The sequence below is a fragment of the Procambarus clarkii genome, chromosome 14 (assembly GCF_040958095.1).
Source record: "Procambarus clarkii isolate CNS0578487 chromosome 14, FALCON_Pclarkii_2.0, whole genome shotgun sequence".
In the NCBI taxonomy this organism is placed as follows: Eukaryota; Metazoa; Arthropoda; class Malacostraca; order Decapoda; family Cambaridae; genus Procambarus; species Procambarus clarkii.
The window spans coordinates 33618238-33633642 of record NC_091163.1 but is presented as its reverse complement, the minus strand read 5'-3'; the positions used below and the strand labels follow the sequence as shown (position 1 = coordinate 33633642).

The following is a 15405-nucleotide window of genomic DNA, read 5'->3' as shown; positions in this document are numbered from 1 at the left end:
CACACAACCACCACACACACAACCACCACACACACACAACACCCACACACACACGCAACCACCACACACACACAACCACCACACTCACAACCACCACACTCACAACCACCACACACAACACCACACACACACACACAACCACCACACACACACAACCACCACACACACACACACAACCACCACACACACACCACACACTCACAACCACCACACTCACAACCACCACACTCACAACCACCACACTCACAACCACCACACTCACAACCACCACACTCACAACCACCACACTCACAACCACCACACACACACACAACCACCACACACACACAACCACCACCACTCACAACCACCACACTCACAACCACGACACACACACACAACCACCACACACACACACACAACCACCACACATACTACCAGCATAATAACAACAACCACAACACAACTACCACAACCAGCACATTAACAACCACCACAACACACCTACAACAACCAGCACATTAACAACCACCACAACACACCTACCACAACCAGCACAACACTCCTACCACAACCAGCACATTAACAACCACCACAACACACCTACCACAACCAGCACATTAACAACCACCACAACACTCCTACCACAACCAGCACATTAACAACCACCACAACACACCTACCACAACCAGCACATTAACAACCACCACAACACTCCTACCACAACCTGCACATTAACAACCACCACAACACACCTACCACAACCAGCACATTAACAACCACCACAACACTCCTACCACAACCTGCACATTAACAACCACCACAACACACCTACCACAACCAGCACATTAACAACCACCACAACACACCTACCACAACCAGCACATTAACAACCACCACAACACACCTACACAACCAGCACATTAACAACCATCACAACACACCTACCACAACCAGCACATTAACAACCACCACAAACACACCTACTACAACCAACCCCCTGACAGGGGGGATTGGTGCTGGACCTGTAGCTCCAGCCCCCCTCTACTGGCAGGGGGTTGGTGCTGGTCCTGTAGCTCCAGCCCCCCTCTACTGGCAGGGGGTTGGTGCTGGACCTGTAGCTCCAGCCCCCACCCCCCCCCCCCCCCCTCTACTGGCAGGGGGTTGGTGCTGGACCTGTAGCTCCAGCCCCCCCTCTACTGGCAGGGGGTTGGTGCTGGACCTGTAGCTCCAGCCCCCTCCTACTGGCCGGGGGTTGGTGTGGGTCCTGTAGCTCCAGCCCCCTCTACTGGCAGGGGTTGGTGCTGGTCCTGTAGCTCCAGCCCCCCTCTACTGGCAGGTGGTTGGGGCTGGACATGTAGCTCCAGCCCCCCTCTACTGGCATTGGGGTTGGGGCTGGACCTGTAGCTCCAGTCCCCCTCTACTGGCAGGTGGCTGGGGCTGGACCTGTAGCTCCAGCCCCCCCCTACTGGCAGGGGGTTGGGGCTGGACCTGCAGCTCCAGCCCCCCTCTACTGGCAGGGGGTTGGTGCTGGTCCTGTAGCTCCAGCCCCCTCTAATGGCAGGGGGTTGGGGCTGGACCTGTAGCTCCAGCCCCCCCTCTACTGGCAGGTGGTTGGGGCTGGACCTGTAGCTCCAGCCCCCCTCTACTGGCAGGGGGTTGGGGCTGGACCTGCAGCTCCAGCCCCCCTCTACTGGCAGGGGGTTGGTGCTGGTCCTGTAGCTCCAGCCCCCCTCTACTGGCAGGGGGTTGGGGCTGGACCTGTAGCTCCAGCCCCCCCTCTACTGGCAGGTGGTTGGGGCTGGACCTGTAGCTCCAGCCCCCCTCTACTGGCAGGGGGTTGGTGCTGGTCCTGTAGCTCCAGCCCCCCTCTACTGGCAGGGGGTTGGTGCTGGTCCTGTAGCTCCAGCCCCCCTCTACTGGCAGGGGTTTGGTGCTGGACCTGTAGCTCCAGCCCCCCTCTACTGGCAGGGGGTTGGTGCTGGACCTGTAGCTCCAGCCCCCCTCTACTGGCAGGGGGTTGGGGCTGGACCTGTAGCTCCAGCCCCCCTCTACTGGCAGGTGGTTGGGGCTGGACCTGTAGCTCCAGCCCCCCTCTACTGGCAGGGGGTTGGGGCTGGACCTGTAGCTCCAGCCCCCCTCTACTGGCAGGTGGTTGGGGCTGGACCTGTAGCTCCAGCCCCCCTCTACTGGCAGGGGTTGGTGCTGGTCCTGTAGCTCCAGCCCCCCTCTACTGGCAGGGGGTTGGTGCTGGTCCTGTAGTTCCAGCCTCCCTCTACTGGCAGGGGGTTGGTGCTGGACCTGTAGCTCCAGCCCCCCTCTACTGGCAGGGGGGTTGGTGCTGGACATATAGCTCCAGCCCCCCTCTACTGGCAGGGGGTTGGTGCTGGACCTGTAGCTCCAGCCCCCCCTCTACTGGCAGGGGGTTGGTGCTGGACCTGTAGCTCCAGCCTCCCTCTACTGGCAGGGGGTTGGTGCTGGACCTGTAGCTCCAGCCCCCCCTCTACTGGCAGGGGGTTGGTGCTGGTCCTGTAGCTCCAGCCCCCCTCTACTGGCAGGGGGTTGGTGCTGGTCCTGTAGCTCCAGCCCCCCTCTACTGGCAGGGGGTTGGTGCTGGTCCGGTAGCTCCAGCCCCCCTCTACTGGCAGGGGGTTGGTGCTGGACCTGTAGCTCCAGCCCCCCTCTACTGGCAGGGGGTTGGTGCTGGACCTGTAGCTCCAGCCCCCCTCTACTGGCAGGGGGTTGGTGCTGGACCTGTAGCTCCAGCCCCCCTCTACTGGCAGGGGGTTGGTGCTGGACCTGTAGCTCCAGCCCCCTCTACTGGCAGGGGGTTGGTGCTGGTCCTGTAGCTCCAGCCCCCCTCTACTGGCAGGGGGTTGGTGCTGGACCTGTAGCTCCAGCCCCCCTCTACTGGCAGGGGGTTGGTGCTGGTCCTGTAGCTCCAGCCTCCCTCTACTGGCAGGGGGTTGGTGCTGGACCTGTAGCTCCAGCCCCCCTCTACTGGCAGGGGGTTGGTGCTGGACTTGTAGCTCCAGCCCCCCTCTACTGGCAGGGGGTTGGTGCTGGACCTGTAGCTCCAGCCCCCTCTACTGGCAGAGGGTTGGTGCTGGACCTGAAGTTCCAGCCCCTCTCTACTGGCAGGGGGTTGGTGCTGGACCTGTAGCTGAAATAGTTCACATGTTTCCTTTCATCTGATGCCTCTGTTCACCTACCAGTAAATATTTATCCAGGAGTTAGGCTGGACTGCAGATTGCATGTTGAGGAAAGTCAGTAGTTGACTTAGGGAAACCTCAATAAACCTAAGAACAGTCTTCCTGTCTTCAAAATGGAACTTAATATATTTTGATATGACCAATGAGAGAAAATAAAAAAACTTACTGTTATTTCCTTCTGGGAGATTTCTCCAGTGATTTCCTGAACTTTAGTCATGATGCTGGAGTCCGAGTCTCCCAGGTGTACGGGGTCAGCTGTGGCACCTGTCTCTGTGGTCGTCATCTCCAGGGCCTCCCTGATGGTCTCCTGCACCTGTCATTACCAACACTAACATTAATGGTGGAGGCTGGACTATAATGAAGCATCAGGCTCTGAGTAAAGTAACTGGACTATAATGAAGCATCAGGCTCTGAGTAAAGTAACTGGACTATAATGAAGCATCAGGCTCTGAGTAAAGTAACTGGACTATAATGAAACATCTGGCTCTGAGTAAAGTAACTGGACTATAATGAAGCATCTGGCTCTGAGTAAAATAACTGGACTATAATGAAGCATCAGGCTCTGAGTAAAGTAACTGGACTATAATGAAGCATCTGGCTCTGAGTAAAGTAACTGGACTAGAATGAAGCATCAGGCTCTGAGTAAAGTTACTGGACTATAATGAAGCATCTGGCTCTGAGTAAAGTAACTGGACTATAATGAAGCATCTGGCTCTGAGTAAAGTTACTGGACTATAATGAAGCATCTGGCTCTGAGTAAAGTTACTGGACTATAATGAAGCATCTGGCTCTGAGTAAAGTAACTGGACTATAATGAAGCATCTGGCTCTGAGTAAAGTTACTGGACTATAATGAAGCATCTGGCTCTGAGTAAAGTTACTGGACTATAATGAAGCATCTGGCTCTGAGTAGAGTAACTGGACTATAATGAACCATCTGGCTCTGAGTAAAGTAACTGGACTATAATGAAGCATCTGGCTCTGAGTAAAGTAACTGGACTATAATGAAGCATCTGGCTCTGAGTAAAGTAACTGGACAATAATGAAGCATCAGGCTCTGAGTAAAGTAACTGGACTATAATGAAGCATCAGGCTCTGAGTAAAGTAACTGGACTATAATGAAGCATCAGGCTCTGAGTAAAGTAACTGGACTATAATGAAGCATCTGGCTCTGAGTAAAGTAACTGGACTATAATGAAGCATCTGGCTCTGAGTAAAGTAACTGGACTATAATGAAGCATCAGGCTCTGAGTAAAGTAACTGGACTATAATGAAGCATCTGGCTCTGAGTTAAGAGATAATAGACATGCTGACATACACAAATGGGTCAACATGTGAAGGACTCAAGTATAACATGCTGCCTTGAGACTTGGGTTATAATATTAGTTATGAGTCAAGTCATTAGTTCTAACTGATGAAGCATTGTCTATATTCTGGACCCAAAGTCTTTATTTAGTTGTAGTAAACACTGACCTGAAGGTGTGTGTGTGTGTACTCGCCTAATTGTGCTTGCAGGGGTTGAGCTTTGGCTCTTTGGTCCCGCCTCTCAACTATCAATCAGCAGGTGTATAAGTTCCTGAGCCTATTGGGTTCTATCATATCTACACTTGAAACTGTGTATGGAGTCAGCCTCCACCACATCACTTCCTAATGCATTCCATTTGACTCTGACACTAAAAAAGTTCTTTCTAATATCTCTGTGGCTCATTTGGGCACTCAGTTTCCACCTGTGTCCCCTAGTGCGTGTTCCCCTTGTGCTAAATAGACTGTCTTTATCTACCCTATCAATTCCCTTTAGAATCTTGAATGTGGTGATCATGTCCCCCCTAACTCTTCTGTCTTCCAGCGAAGTGAGGTTTAATTCCCGTAGTCTCTCCTCGTAGCTCATACCTCTCAGCTCGGGTACTAGTCTGGTGGCAAACCTTTGAGCCTTTTCCAGTTTGGTCTTATCCTTGACTAGATATGGACTCCATGCTGGGGCTGCATACTCTAGGATTGGCCTGACATATGTGGTATACAAAGTTCTGAATGCCGTTCGTATGTTGGCCAGCCTGGCATATGCCGCTGATGTTATCCGCTTGATATGTGCTGCAGGAGACAGGTCTGGCGTGATATCAACCCCCAAGTCTTTTTCCTTCTCTGACTCCTGAAGAATTTCCTCTCACAGATGATACCTTGTATCTGGCCTCCTGCTCCCTACACCTATCTTCATTACATTACATTTGGTTGGGTTAAACTCTAACAAACATTTGTTCGACCATTCCTTCAGCTTGTCTAGGTCTTCTTGAAGCCTCAAACAATCCTCTTCTGTTTTAATCCTTCTCATAATTTTAGCATCGTCCGCAAACATTGAGAGAAATGAATCGATACCCTCTGGGAGATCATTTACATATATCAGAAACAAGATAGGACCGAGTACAGAGCCCTGTGGGACTCCACTGGTAACTTCACGCCAATCGGAGGTCTCACCCCTCACCGTAACTCTCTGCTTCCTATTGCTTAGATACTCCCTTATCCACTGGAGCACCTTACCAGCTACACCTGCCTGTCTCTCCAGCTTATATACCAGCCTCTTATGCGGTACTGTGTCAAAGGCTTTCCGACAATCCAAGAAAATGCAGTCCGCCCAGCCCTCTCTTTCTTGCTTAATCTTTGTCACCTGATCGTAGAATTCTATCAAGCCTGTAAGGCAAGATTTACCCTCCCTGAACCTATGTTGGCGATTTGTCACGAAGTCCCTTCTCTCCAGATGTGTTACCAGGTTTTTTCTCACGATCTTCTCCATCACCTTGCATGGTATACAAGTCAAGGACACTGGCCTGTAGTTCAGTGCCTCTTGCCTGTCGCCCTTTTTGTATATTGGGACCACATTCGCCGTCTTCCATATTTCTAGTAGGTCTCCCATCTCCAGTGACTTACTATACACTATGGAGAGTGGCAAGCAAAGTGCCTCTGCACACTCTTTCAATACCCATGGTGAGATCCCATCTGGACCAACAGCCTTTCTAACATCCAGATCCAGCAGGTGTCTCTTGACCTCCTCTCTCGTAATTTCGAACTCTTCCAAGGCCGCCTGGTTTACCTCCCTTTCTCCTAGCACAGTGACCTCACCTTGTTCTATTGTGAAGACCTCCTGGAACCTCTTGTTGAGTTCTTCACACACCTCTCTGTCATTCTCTGTATACCTGTCCTCGCCTGTTCGAAGTTTCAATACCTGTTCTTTCACTGTTGTTTTCCTTCTGATGTGACTGTGGAGTAGCTTTGGTTCGGTCTTGGCTTTGTTTGCTATATCATTTTCAAAACTTTTCTCTGCTTCTCTTCTCACCCTGACGTACTCATTCCTGGTTCTCTGGTATCTCTCTCTGCTTTCTGGTGTTCTGTTATTCCGGAAGTTCCTCCACGCCCTTTTGTTCAGTTTCTTCGCTACCATACATGCCCTATTATACCATGGATTCTTCTGTTGCTTCTCGGATTTTTCCCTTTGGGCCGGGATGAACCTGTTTACTGCCTCCTGACACTTTTGGGTAACATAGTCCATCATACCCTTACAGACTTATCTCTGAGGTCTGTGTCCCAAGGTATTTCACTTAGGAAACTTCTCATCTGTTCATAATTCCCCTTTCGGTATGCCAGCCTTTTGATTCCTAGTTCTTTTTTGGGGGAGATAAGTCCTAGCTCTACCAGGTACTCAAAGTTCAATACACTGTGGTCACTCATTCCCAAGGGCGCTTCCATCTTAACTTCCCTTATATCCCACTCATTTAGGGTAAATATCAAATCAAGCATTGCTGGTTCATCTTCTCCTCTCATTCTTGTTGGTTCTTTGATGTGCTGGCTTACAAAGTTTCTTGTTGCCACGTCCAGCAGCTTAGCTCTCCATGTTTCTGGTCCTCCATGCGGGTCTCTGTTCTTCCCTATCTATCTTCCCATGGTTGAAGTCTCCCATAATTAGTAGTCCAGATCCATTCCTGCTAGCAACAGAAGCTGCTCTTCTATTATGTTAATGGTGGCCATGTTGTTTCTATCATATTCCTGTCTAGGTCTTCTGTCATTTGGTGGTGGATTATATATGACTACGACTATAATTTTTTTCCCTCCATTTGTTACAGTACCTGCTATGTAGTCACTGAAACCTTCACAGCCCTGAATATCCATCTCCTCAAAATCCCAGCCTTTTCTTACCAGCAGAGCTACACCACCCCACCTCTTCCTTCCCTCTCTTTCCTCATAACATAATAGTCCTGTGGGAACACTGCATCTGTTATTGTTTTCGTGACCTTTGTTTCTGTGAGGGCTATTATGTCTGGGTTTTCCTCTAGTACCCGTTCTCCAAGCTCATTTGCTTTATTTGTAATTCCATCTATGTTAGTGTACATCGCTTTGAGACTCACTTTCTTCTGTCCCTTCTCAAATCGCCTCCTTGGTGAGTGTTCTGCTGGTGGGGGAGGCTGTTCCATGGGTGTGAGGACCTGTGAGGTGGATAACAGGGTCTCAGAGGATACTGGGATGAGGGGCGGGGGATCCAGTGAAGGGGGAGGGACAGGGAGGGTATGTGGGTGAAAAAGGAGGGAGGACAGGAAGGAACAGGGGGGAGGGAGGACTCGGGAGGAGGGGAGGGGTAGAAGGGTGGGAATTGGGTGCGGGGGGGGAGGAAGATTTTGCTGAACATTTGAGTGGGGGCAGGGAGGGTTTGGGGTAGGGGGGTTTTCTATGCAGAGGAGGGAGGCGGGGTTGTCCTCCCTTCTGGTGTTACTGGGTAGCTGGTTGTGGGTTCCCCCCTCGCCTCTGGGGGGTGTTGTGTTGGGAGCTGTGACTTCCTGGTTTTCCCCTCTCGCCCTGCGCCTCTTCCTTGCTTCTGCCGCCACGGCTCTCTCCTCCCTTGTCATGTCTCTCTGGAGGAATACATTTTTTAATTTTCCCATGTTTTTCAGGGAGCTCTTCCTTGATAGGATCTTCTCCTATGTGCTCTCGTTTGCAAACACTATCTTTATCATTCGGTCTCGGTCTTTGTTGTACCAGCCTAGCCTGAAAACCTTCTCAATGCTATGCTCAGCCCCTTCCATGTCTAGTGCCTTTAGTACTTCATGTGAAACAACGCGCGAGACAGGTTGCAAAACTGTACAGAAGTTACATCTATACCGAAAGCAAGCTGCAGCGGCTCCGCCAACGACCCACGATACGAGGCGACAGTATTCGGCATAAGAGGACGGTCCTGGAACAACCACAAGAGAAAGAACACCACCACCCAAACTGAAAGGAAAGTACAGAGACGAAGAGTCAAAAAGAACCGGAAGGATCGCCGGGAAACTTCATACTGCCGCCGAGAAGAAGCCCGCAGGTGGGAAACCATTAATGAAGCCACTTGATCACCATACAGATGGTGATAAACCGGAGTCAAAAACACCAAATGCGAAGACTTGAGGAGAGGAGTGAACCAGTCTCGTAACGGACCAGGCCGATCTATTGAAAGAGGCGGAGCCACGGAAAACCTCCGGATTCGGACACCGGGCAAGCAGCGCCTGAAACTACGGCTGGGCCAGCCACCACAGGGCCAAGAGGACTACTTGCCCCTGTTAAGTCTCTAAGCAAGCCAGAACCTGGAGCAACAGCTGAACCGGGACAAAGAGGTACAGGAACCACCACACCTTCCACCAGTCCTGGTGGAAGGTGTCAATCCCGATGGCCTCATGGTTGGGGAAGGGCGCCACATATAACGGAAGATGCCTCGACCACACCGATGCGATGAGGTTCACCTGAACGGGCACCGGAACTTCTGGCAAAGCCAACTGAATGAGTCAGCATCGACCGTCCATTCCGTGGACAGGGGAACGAACGAACCGGGATAGGCCGTTCACCTGGACATTGGACCCCCCCCCCCCCCGGGAAGTGAACCCCCAGGAGAGCCAGACTCCGAGAACTCAGCAGACGAGTCACCTGAAGCGACCAACCCCAAAGAGCCAAGGACTGCATCGAACCCCCTCAATTCAGGCAATGAACCACCAGGGAGCAGTCCGAATGGAGCCGGATCGTCGATCTGCGGGCGACCTGAACCCTCCGAAGCTCGAACCCCACCGCAGCGAACACCCACACCGTGCTGTGGGCCCAACGGAAGTACGGACCCCACTGCCCCCGGCTGCCCTGGTGAGCACTGGTCACAAAGCCCCAGGCGAGAAATGACGCTTCCATGAACACATCGAGCGATGGCTTGGATAGGCGCCAAGGCAATGAACCCGGAAAAAACCCTTAGAGGAAGCTGACAATGCAGCAGCTGACGTAAGGCCCCCCCGGGGGTCGAACCCAGCGATCGCATAAGAGGCGAAAGGAACGTCCCCAAAGGAACCAGAACAGCCGACAAAGCCAAACCCGACCGGTGAGTAGACCATCATCGCAAAGTTCAGACTCCCACACAAACCCTCGAGCAACCTCCGAGTGACCAGGGAACCCCCCAGAAACAAACACACACGGGACTGCAGCTGAAGGAGAGACTCCAGAGGGAGAGACAAGGAAGTGGTCTGAGAATCCCATACAAGACCCAGCCAGGTCTGAACCTGGGAGGGAACCAGATGGGACTTCTGCCAGTTCACCAGGAACCCGAACCCGGCTAGCTGGAAAAGTACTAAACCCCTGGCGAGCAGACACACGGACCAACTGGGAGCCCAAACCAGCCAGTCATCAAGGTAGGCCAACACCTGAACACCTAACAGACGCATACAGGTCACCACGACCCGGGTAAAGCGTGTGAACATGCGAGACCCCAGGTTCAACCCGAACGAGAGACAACGAAAGCAGTAACTCCGACGCCCCACAACAAAACCAAGCCAGTCCCTGAACCCAGGATGAATCGGGACATGCCAATACGCGTCCTTGAGGTCCAAGGACACCATCGAAGCACCCGGCTCCACCAGCAGCCGGACCTGGGGCAGAGTGGTCATCCAAAAGGAGGGGCAGGAAACCCAGGGGTTCAGACATGACAAGTCCAGAATGAACCGCAGGTCCACACAGTCCCATTTCGGAACCAGAAACGGCAGGAAACCCACCTGAGAGACGTCGTCATTTCGACCTCGCCCAAGCTCACTCACTCCAAGACGACCTGACAAAGCGCAGGAGAAGAGGCCTGCCCTGCCAGCCCCTAACCCCCCCCCCCCTAAGGAGGAGGAGCCACCCAACAGCACCACAGGCCTCGAGAAAAAATGCAAAATGGCCGATGCCCCTTATGAGAATCAGACCTGCGCACAGAGCGATCACCGCAAAAAGATCACCAGGTTGCACCTGGCTGCACCAGGTGCAGCCGGGACCGAAGGTGGCATCGCTCCAAAACTGGCACCTGTGGCCTACTCGAGCAGAACCACGAGCCCTGGCACGACCCCTCTGGGAAGAACCCACCCGGGAACCCCAGAGAACCAACAAGTCAGACATTGGGCAGCAGCTGGAAGAAGCTGCCCGCATATATTGCTTGACCGCAGAGGCCGCAAACATCAAAAGACAAAAGGGCAAAGACAGTTTAAGAGCCAAGGCCCAAGCGGATTCCAAGGAGGAAGCGAAAACCACCTGTCAACACAAGAGACGTGCAGCGCAAACCACCTGTCGACACGAGAGACGTGCAGCAAAAAACCACGACAGTGCATCCCGCAGGATCGTCGCAAACAACTTCAAAAGTGCACACGACGCACGACCAGCCGAGACCAAAGCACCAGACCCAAGGAACGGCCCCAAGCACCTCCACCACATCCTCAAGCCAATCCGAAGACAGCTCCAGGAGGGAAAAGAAACGCAGGACTGAAGTCAACAGGCCATGTGTGCGCAAGTCCTCAGCCACAAGCGCAGCCAACAGGCCACGTGTGTGCAAGTCCTCAGCCACAAGCGCAGCCAACAGGCCACGTGTGCACAAGTCCTCAGCCACAAGTGCAGCCAACAGGCCACGTGTGCACAAGTCCTCAGCCACAAGCGCAGCCAACAGGCCACGTGTGCACAAGTCCTCAGCCACAAGCGCAGCCAACAGGCCACGTGTGCACAAGTCCTCAGCCACAAGCGCAGCCAACAGGCCACGTGTGCACAAGTCCTCAGCCACAAGCGCAGCCAACAGGCCATGTGTGCACAAGTCCTCAGCCACAAGCGCAGCCAACAGGCCACGTGTGCACAAGTCCTCAGCCACAAGTGCAGCCAACAGGCCACGTGTGCACAAGTCCTCAGCCACAAGCGGAGCCAACAGGCCACGTGTGCACAAGTCCTCAGCCACAAGCGCAGCCAACAGGCCACGTGTGTGCAAGTCCTCAGCCACAAGCGCAGCCAACAGACAGGGAAGGAACCTGCACGTGAAGCTGAACCGTGCCAACATCCAGCAGACGGGCCGGAGCAAAAAGGCACTCATTAAGGTGCTCAAAGTCGTCCCCCCAGGTAAACCTGGACCACAGTCAACGCCTCGCGCCACTCAAGCGTGTGGGTACGACAGAAGGCTTCCCAAGCATCCAGCGAGAACAAAGGGCAGTCCATAAGCCAGGACGAACCCTGAACCTCATAACAAACCCGGTACAGAGACGAAGCCCCAAACCTGAAAGAAGATAGATCCATTATGGAGGCATACTCCGGGTCGTGCAGGAGGTAAGCCGCAATGGCCGCCCGCACCTCAGCAGGCGAGACGCGGGAAGCTGAAAACCTCTGGAAGGACGGAACTGAAGGACCTGCAAGGACACGGAACCGAACCCGGGGAGGTGCCGAACCTAAATCCAACTCGTACGCAGAGGGGGGAAAGGAAAACCCCACTCCTTGTAACAGTAAGCCTCACTTGTAGAGTGTTCCGACCCTCCAAGGGTCCAACGGGGCCCAAGGCCCCCAAGCCAGCTCCTCCCCAACCCCGGGAGCCTCCACGTCAGGCCTCGGGAGCGAGTCGTCCTCCAAAGCCCCGGTCTCAAAAGAAAAAGCCGGGGCGGCCAGAATGGCAGAAAGAAAATGGGCCCAATGGTCAGACCCTGGAGCTATGGCTGGAGGAACAGACTTGAATGCCTCCATCTCCACCCCGAAAGGGGCAACCCCTGAAACCGCCCTAGTCTCAGAAACCTCTGAACCCTGCCCTGACCCCGAAGCCCTCAGACACTTATGAGCCGGAAGCAGGGGGTGGGTGGGTGAGGAACTGAATGAATTACAGCAGGGAAAGAACAAGGGGGGGCAGACTGAACCAAGGTCGAAGTGACCAACACCCCAAAGTCTGGGTCCCTATAAGCAAAACGGGGCAGCCTCAGGGCATCTGGGGAAGCAACCAACCGAACACGTTGCAACAACCTAAACCTATCCTGCAACGTGCGAGCCGCCTGCACCCCGAACAATGTCATCTGTAGATTGGGTGAATTGAGTCACAAACAAGTAACAAATCTCGAAGGACTCCGAGTCGAACGTGTCACCGACCCAACAGGCAGCATGACGGAGGCAAAAACAATAAGCGTCGCCCTGAGACAAGGGGGACAGAGCAACCCTCAAACTCGCACATAGCGAGAGGAGACTCAGGGGTCACATCCATCAGACCCGAGTGCCCCCGCGGAGTTTCCCAGGGCCACTAGACTGGGTCTGCTAAAAGGTCTGCTACAAAAGAACAAGCGGCTCGGGGCGCTAGCAGGATCGGCGGACCCAGTGGTGGTGGCAGCGGCTCTCCTACCCACGTTCCAAGCGAGAATGCGTCGATGGGTAGACCCGACCACGGCCGCTGGAACGCCTTCCAGCAGGACGACCGAGTGCGCTAGGAGATGGAAGGCAAAACTGTACAGCATGGTCGATGGCGCTGGCCTCGCTTCCTCTTGTGAGGTCCCATCCTGTCACAAGTGGGTTGCGTCCGGCACCCGTCTGCTAAGCGGAGGAGATTTAGCTCACGCCATCCAAATCAGAGCAAACGCTGTAGCCACGCCGTCTAGGGCAGCCAGGGGTAGACCCGAGGCTTCTGGTCTCTGTGATGCTTGTCAGAAACCAGGAACCCTGGGCCACATATCCCAGGCTTGCCACAAGACACACGGGGCTCGGGTGAAACGTCACGACGACATCACCCGGTTCATAGCTGGCCGCCTGCGGCAAAGAGGCTTTGAGGTGGAGCGCGAAGTCCGTATACCAGATGGAGGGACCTTCTGTAAGCCTGACATTATAGCTTGCAAAGGTGACAAGGCCTTCATATTAGACACCCAGGTCTCAGCTGATAACTTCCCACTCTCCCGTCCACATCAGAGCAAGTGCGACAAGTACGGCACCCCCGAGATCCTGCAGAAGGTCCGGGAGTATACCGGAAAGCATACAGCATCCGCCTCCTCAATAACCCTTAATTGGAGGGGTGGATGGTGCAAGGAGAGTGCGCATGGTCTACAAGGTATGGGTCTCACCAAGAGCGACCTTGAAATTTGCTCCGTGAAGGCCCTGACCTGGACATATTCAATATACAGAATATGGTCCAAGGCCACGTCAAGGGGCAGGCCCCCCTAGCCCCGGGATCACTGTACACAGGGTGCATAAGGGTCAATATAGTCACGCTTAGGTGAACCGCAGCCACGATAGCTGGTAGCCAACTATCTAAGCAGTTTTGTCATCTGGAGTACCACTTCTCCTAATGGCGTCTCACAAGAGGGTGGATGACTTGGCCGGAGCCCACGAGTAGGTAAGGCGGCAACCGGAGGGACCCCATGCGCATACATGATAACCCTCCCGCTCCGGGGCCTTGTTAGGAGCATCCACTGTGTCTAGTTTTCCATGTATGCCGACGTCAAATCATCATCCCTGCCGATTGGGCAGCCTGCTGCTTTGGCCTTCAGCGTTTGTTCTTTTTAAATGTTATACTGTGCACCCCAACCTATGTGTGCTGTGTCCCATATAGAAACAACCAACTACAAAAGAATTTTCCATTAATGTTTGTTTATTTTCAGGTTATTATTATGTATTACTGTATTAGTATCATCTTAACTCTTGTGGTGTGATGAGATCTGCCATATATGTTTATTTTAGTTTGTGTTTGTTAGGGTATTAGGTATGCTTAGGGGTGCCGTCTCGCCATGCCCTGTGGCTGGGGGGATCGGTGCCCTGAAGCTACATAAAAACCCTATACCCCCCCGAAGTGGCAAGGGGAGTTAGGGGACAAAAAAATAATCCCAGGCAGTGTACTGCTAACCAGCGCCTAAGCGACCAAACAACACTGCTAAAGCTGAACCCCCGGGACGTGTCCACTCACGAGGGCAAAGCAGGGGGTACCACCAAACAAAAGCAACCCTAGTAAAACGGGAAAGTAATACCGAGGCAGAACCCCCCCCCCCCACCAATCAAAAAAAAAAATCCTCGCAAGATGGCAACGTACCAAAAGGGAACAGAGCCGGCTGTTGTTATAGGTGAAAACTAGCTGCGCAGAACCCCGCACCCCTACAAGTGCAAATTCTACCACTTACCCCAAGGTAAACAAGGGCGGGAACCCCCCCCCCCCAAACACTCGGGGCGATCAGTCGCTGAGCAGCAAAAGACCAACAGAGGTAGACCCAAGGTGACTTGTGGATGATAACCCCAAGCTCCAAGGGCGGTACTTACAGGGCACTTAGGGAAGGGAACCCTAAGCGCATGCAGCACGAGTACCTTGGAATAATACTCCCCGTTCCCACGCACCTTAAGAGCAGCACTGAACCAAAGCATAGCACAACACAAGAGTCAGGAGCTGGAGCCACACGACTGCGATGCATCACACCAGCCGAAGAACTGTGGTGTAGATCGTTGGCACGAGGGTCTTGGGCTTCCCCTTCCCCCTCCCGGGGGGGGGGGGGGGAGCTGCACAGACATGAGGAGCAGCTTGTGTGCCGTCAGGCTCGTTTGCTAGTTTTCATTTGGGGAGTTCTGTCCACTCGTTTGTCTATTTTTGCCATTTTAACCAGAACAGGGGTTTGTTTTGGGTGCTTACCTTTCTGGGTGCCTGTCCCGGTTGATGGCAGATATAGAATGCTCCAAAACCACATGTGCATTTCTATAGGCCATTGCTCTTCGTGCCTCTCTGAGGGGGCCAGGTTCTGGCTCGTGGTCACGGTAGGCCTAGAACTCCACCCACATCAACTGATGCCAAAGTTAAGGATATTCATGTCAGCCTGGATAGCTCCGGGGCCATAGGGGCTCCCTAAGAAAAAATTAGTTAGTAGTTAGTAACAGTTGAGTGATTGACAGTTGAGAGGCGGACCGAAAGACCAGAGCTCAACCCCCGCAAGCAAAACTAGGTG

The 15405-nt window shown here is 53.3% G+C and overlaps 1 protein-coding gene across 2 annotated transcripts in view; it reads right to left on the bottom strand.

The window, feature by feature from the left end:
• LOC123752585 (uncharacterized) overlaps positions 1 to 15405 on the bottom strand; it is a 147806-nt gene that overhangs the window by 20732 nt on the left and 111669 nt on the right. The window contains exon 4 of one of the 2 annotated variants that reach the window (XM_069324445.1): positions 3358 to 3504. The exons of the other annotated variant lie outside the window; for it this stretch is intronic. Coding sequence (XP_069180546.1) covers positions 3358 to 3504 — 147 coding nt within the window. The remainder of the gene's footprint in view (positions 1 to 3357; positions 3505 to 15405) is intronic. 2 annotated transcript variants of the gene reach the window in all.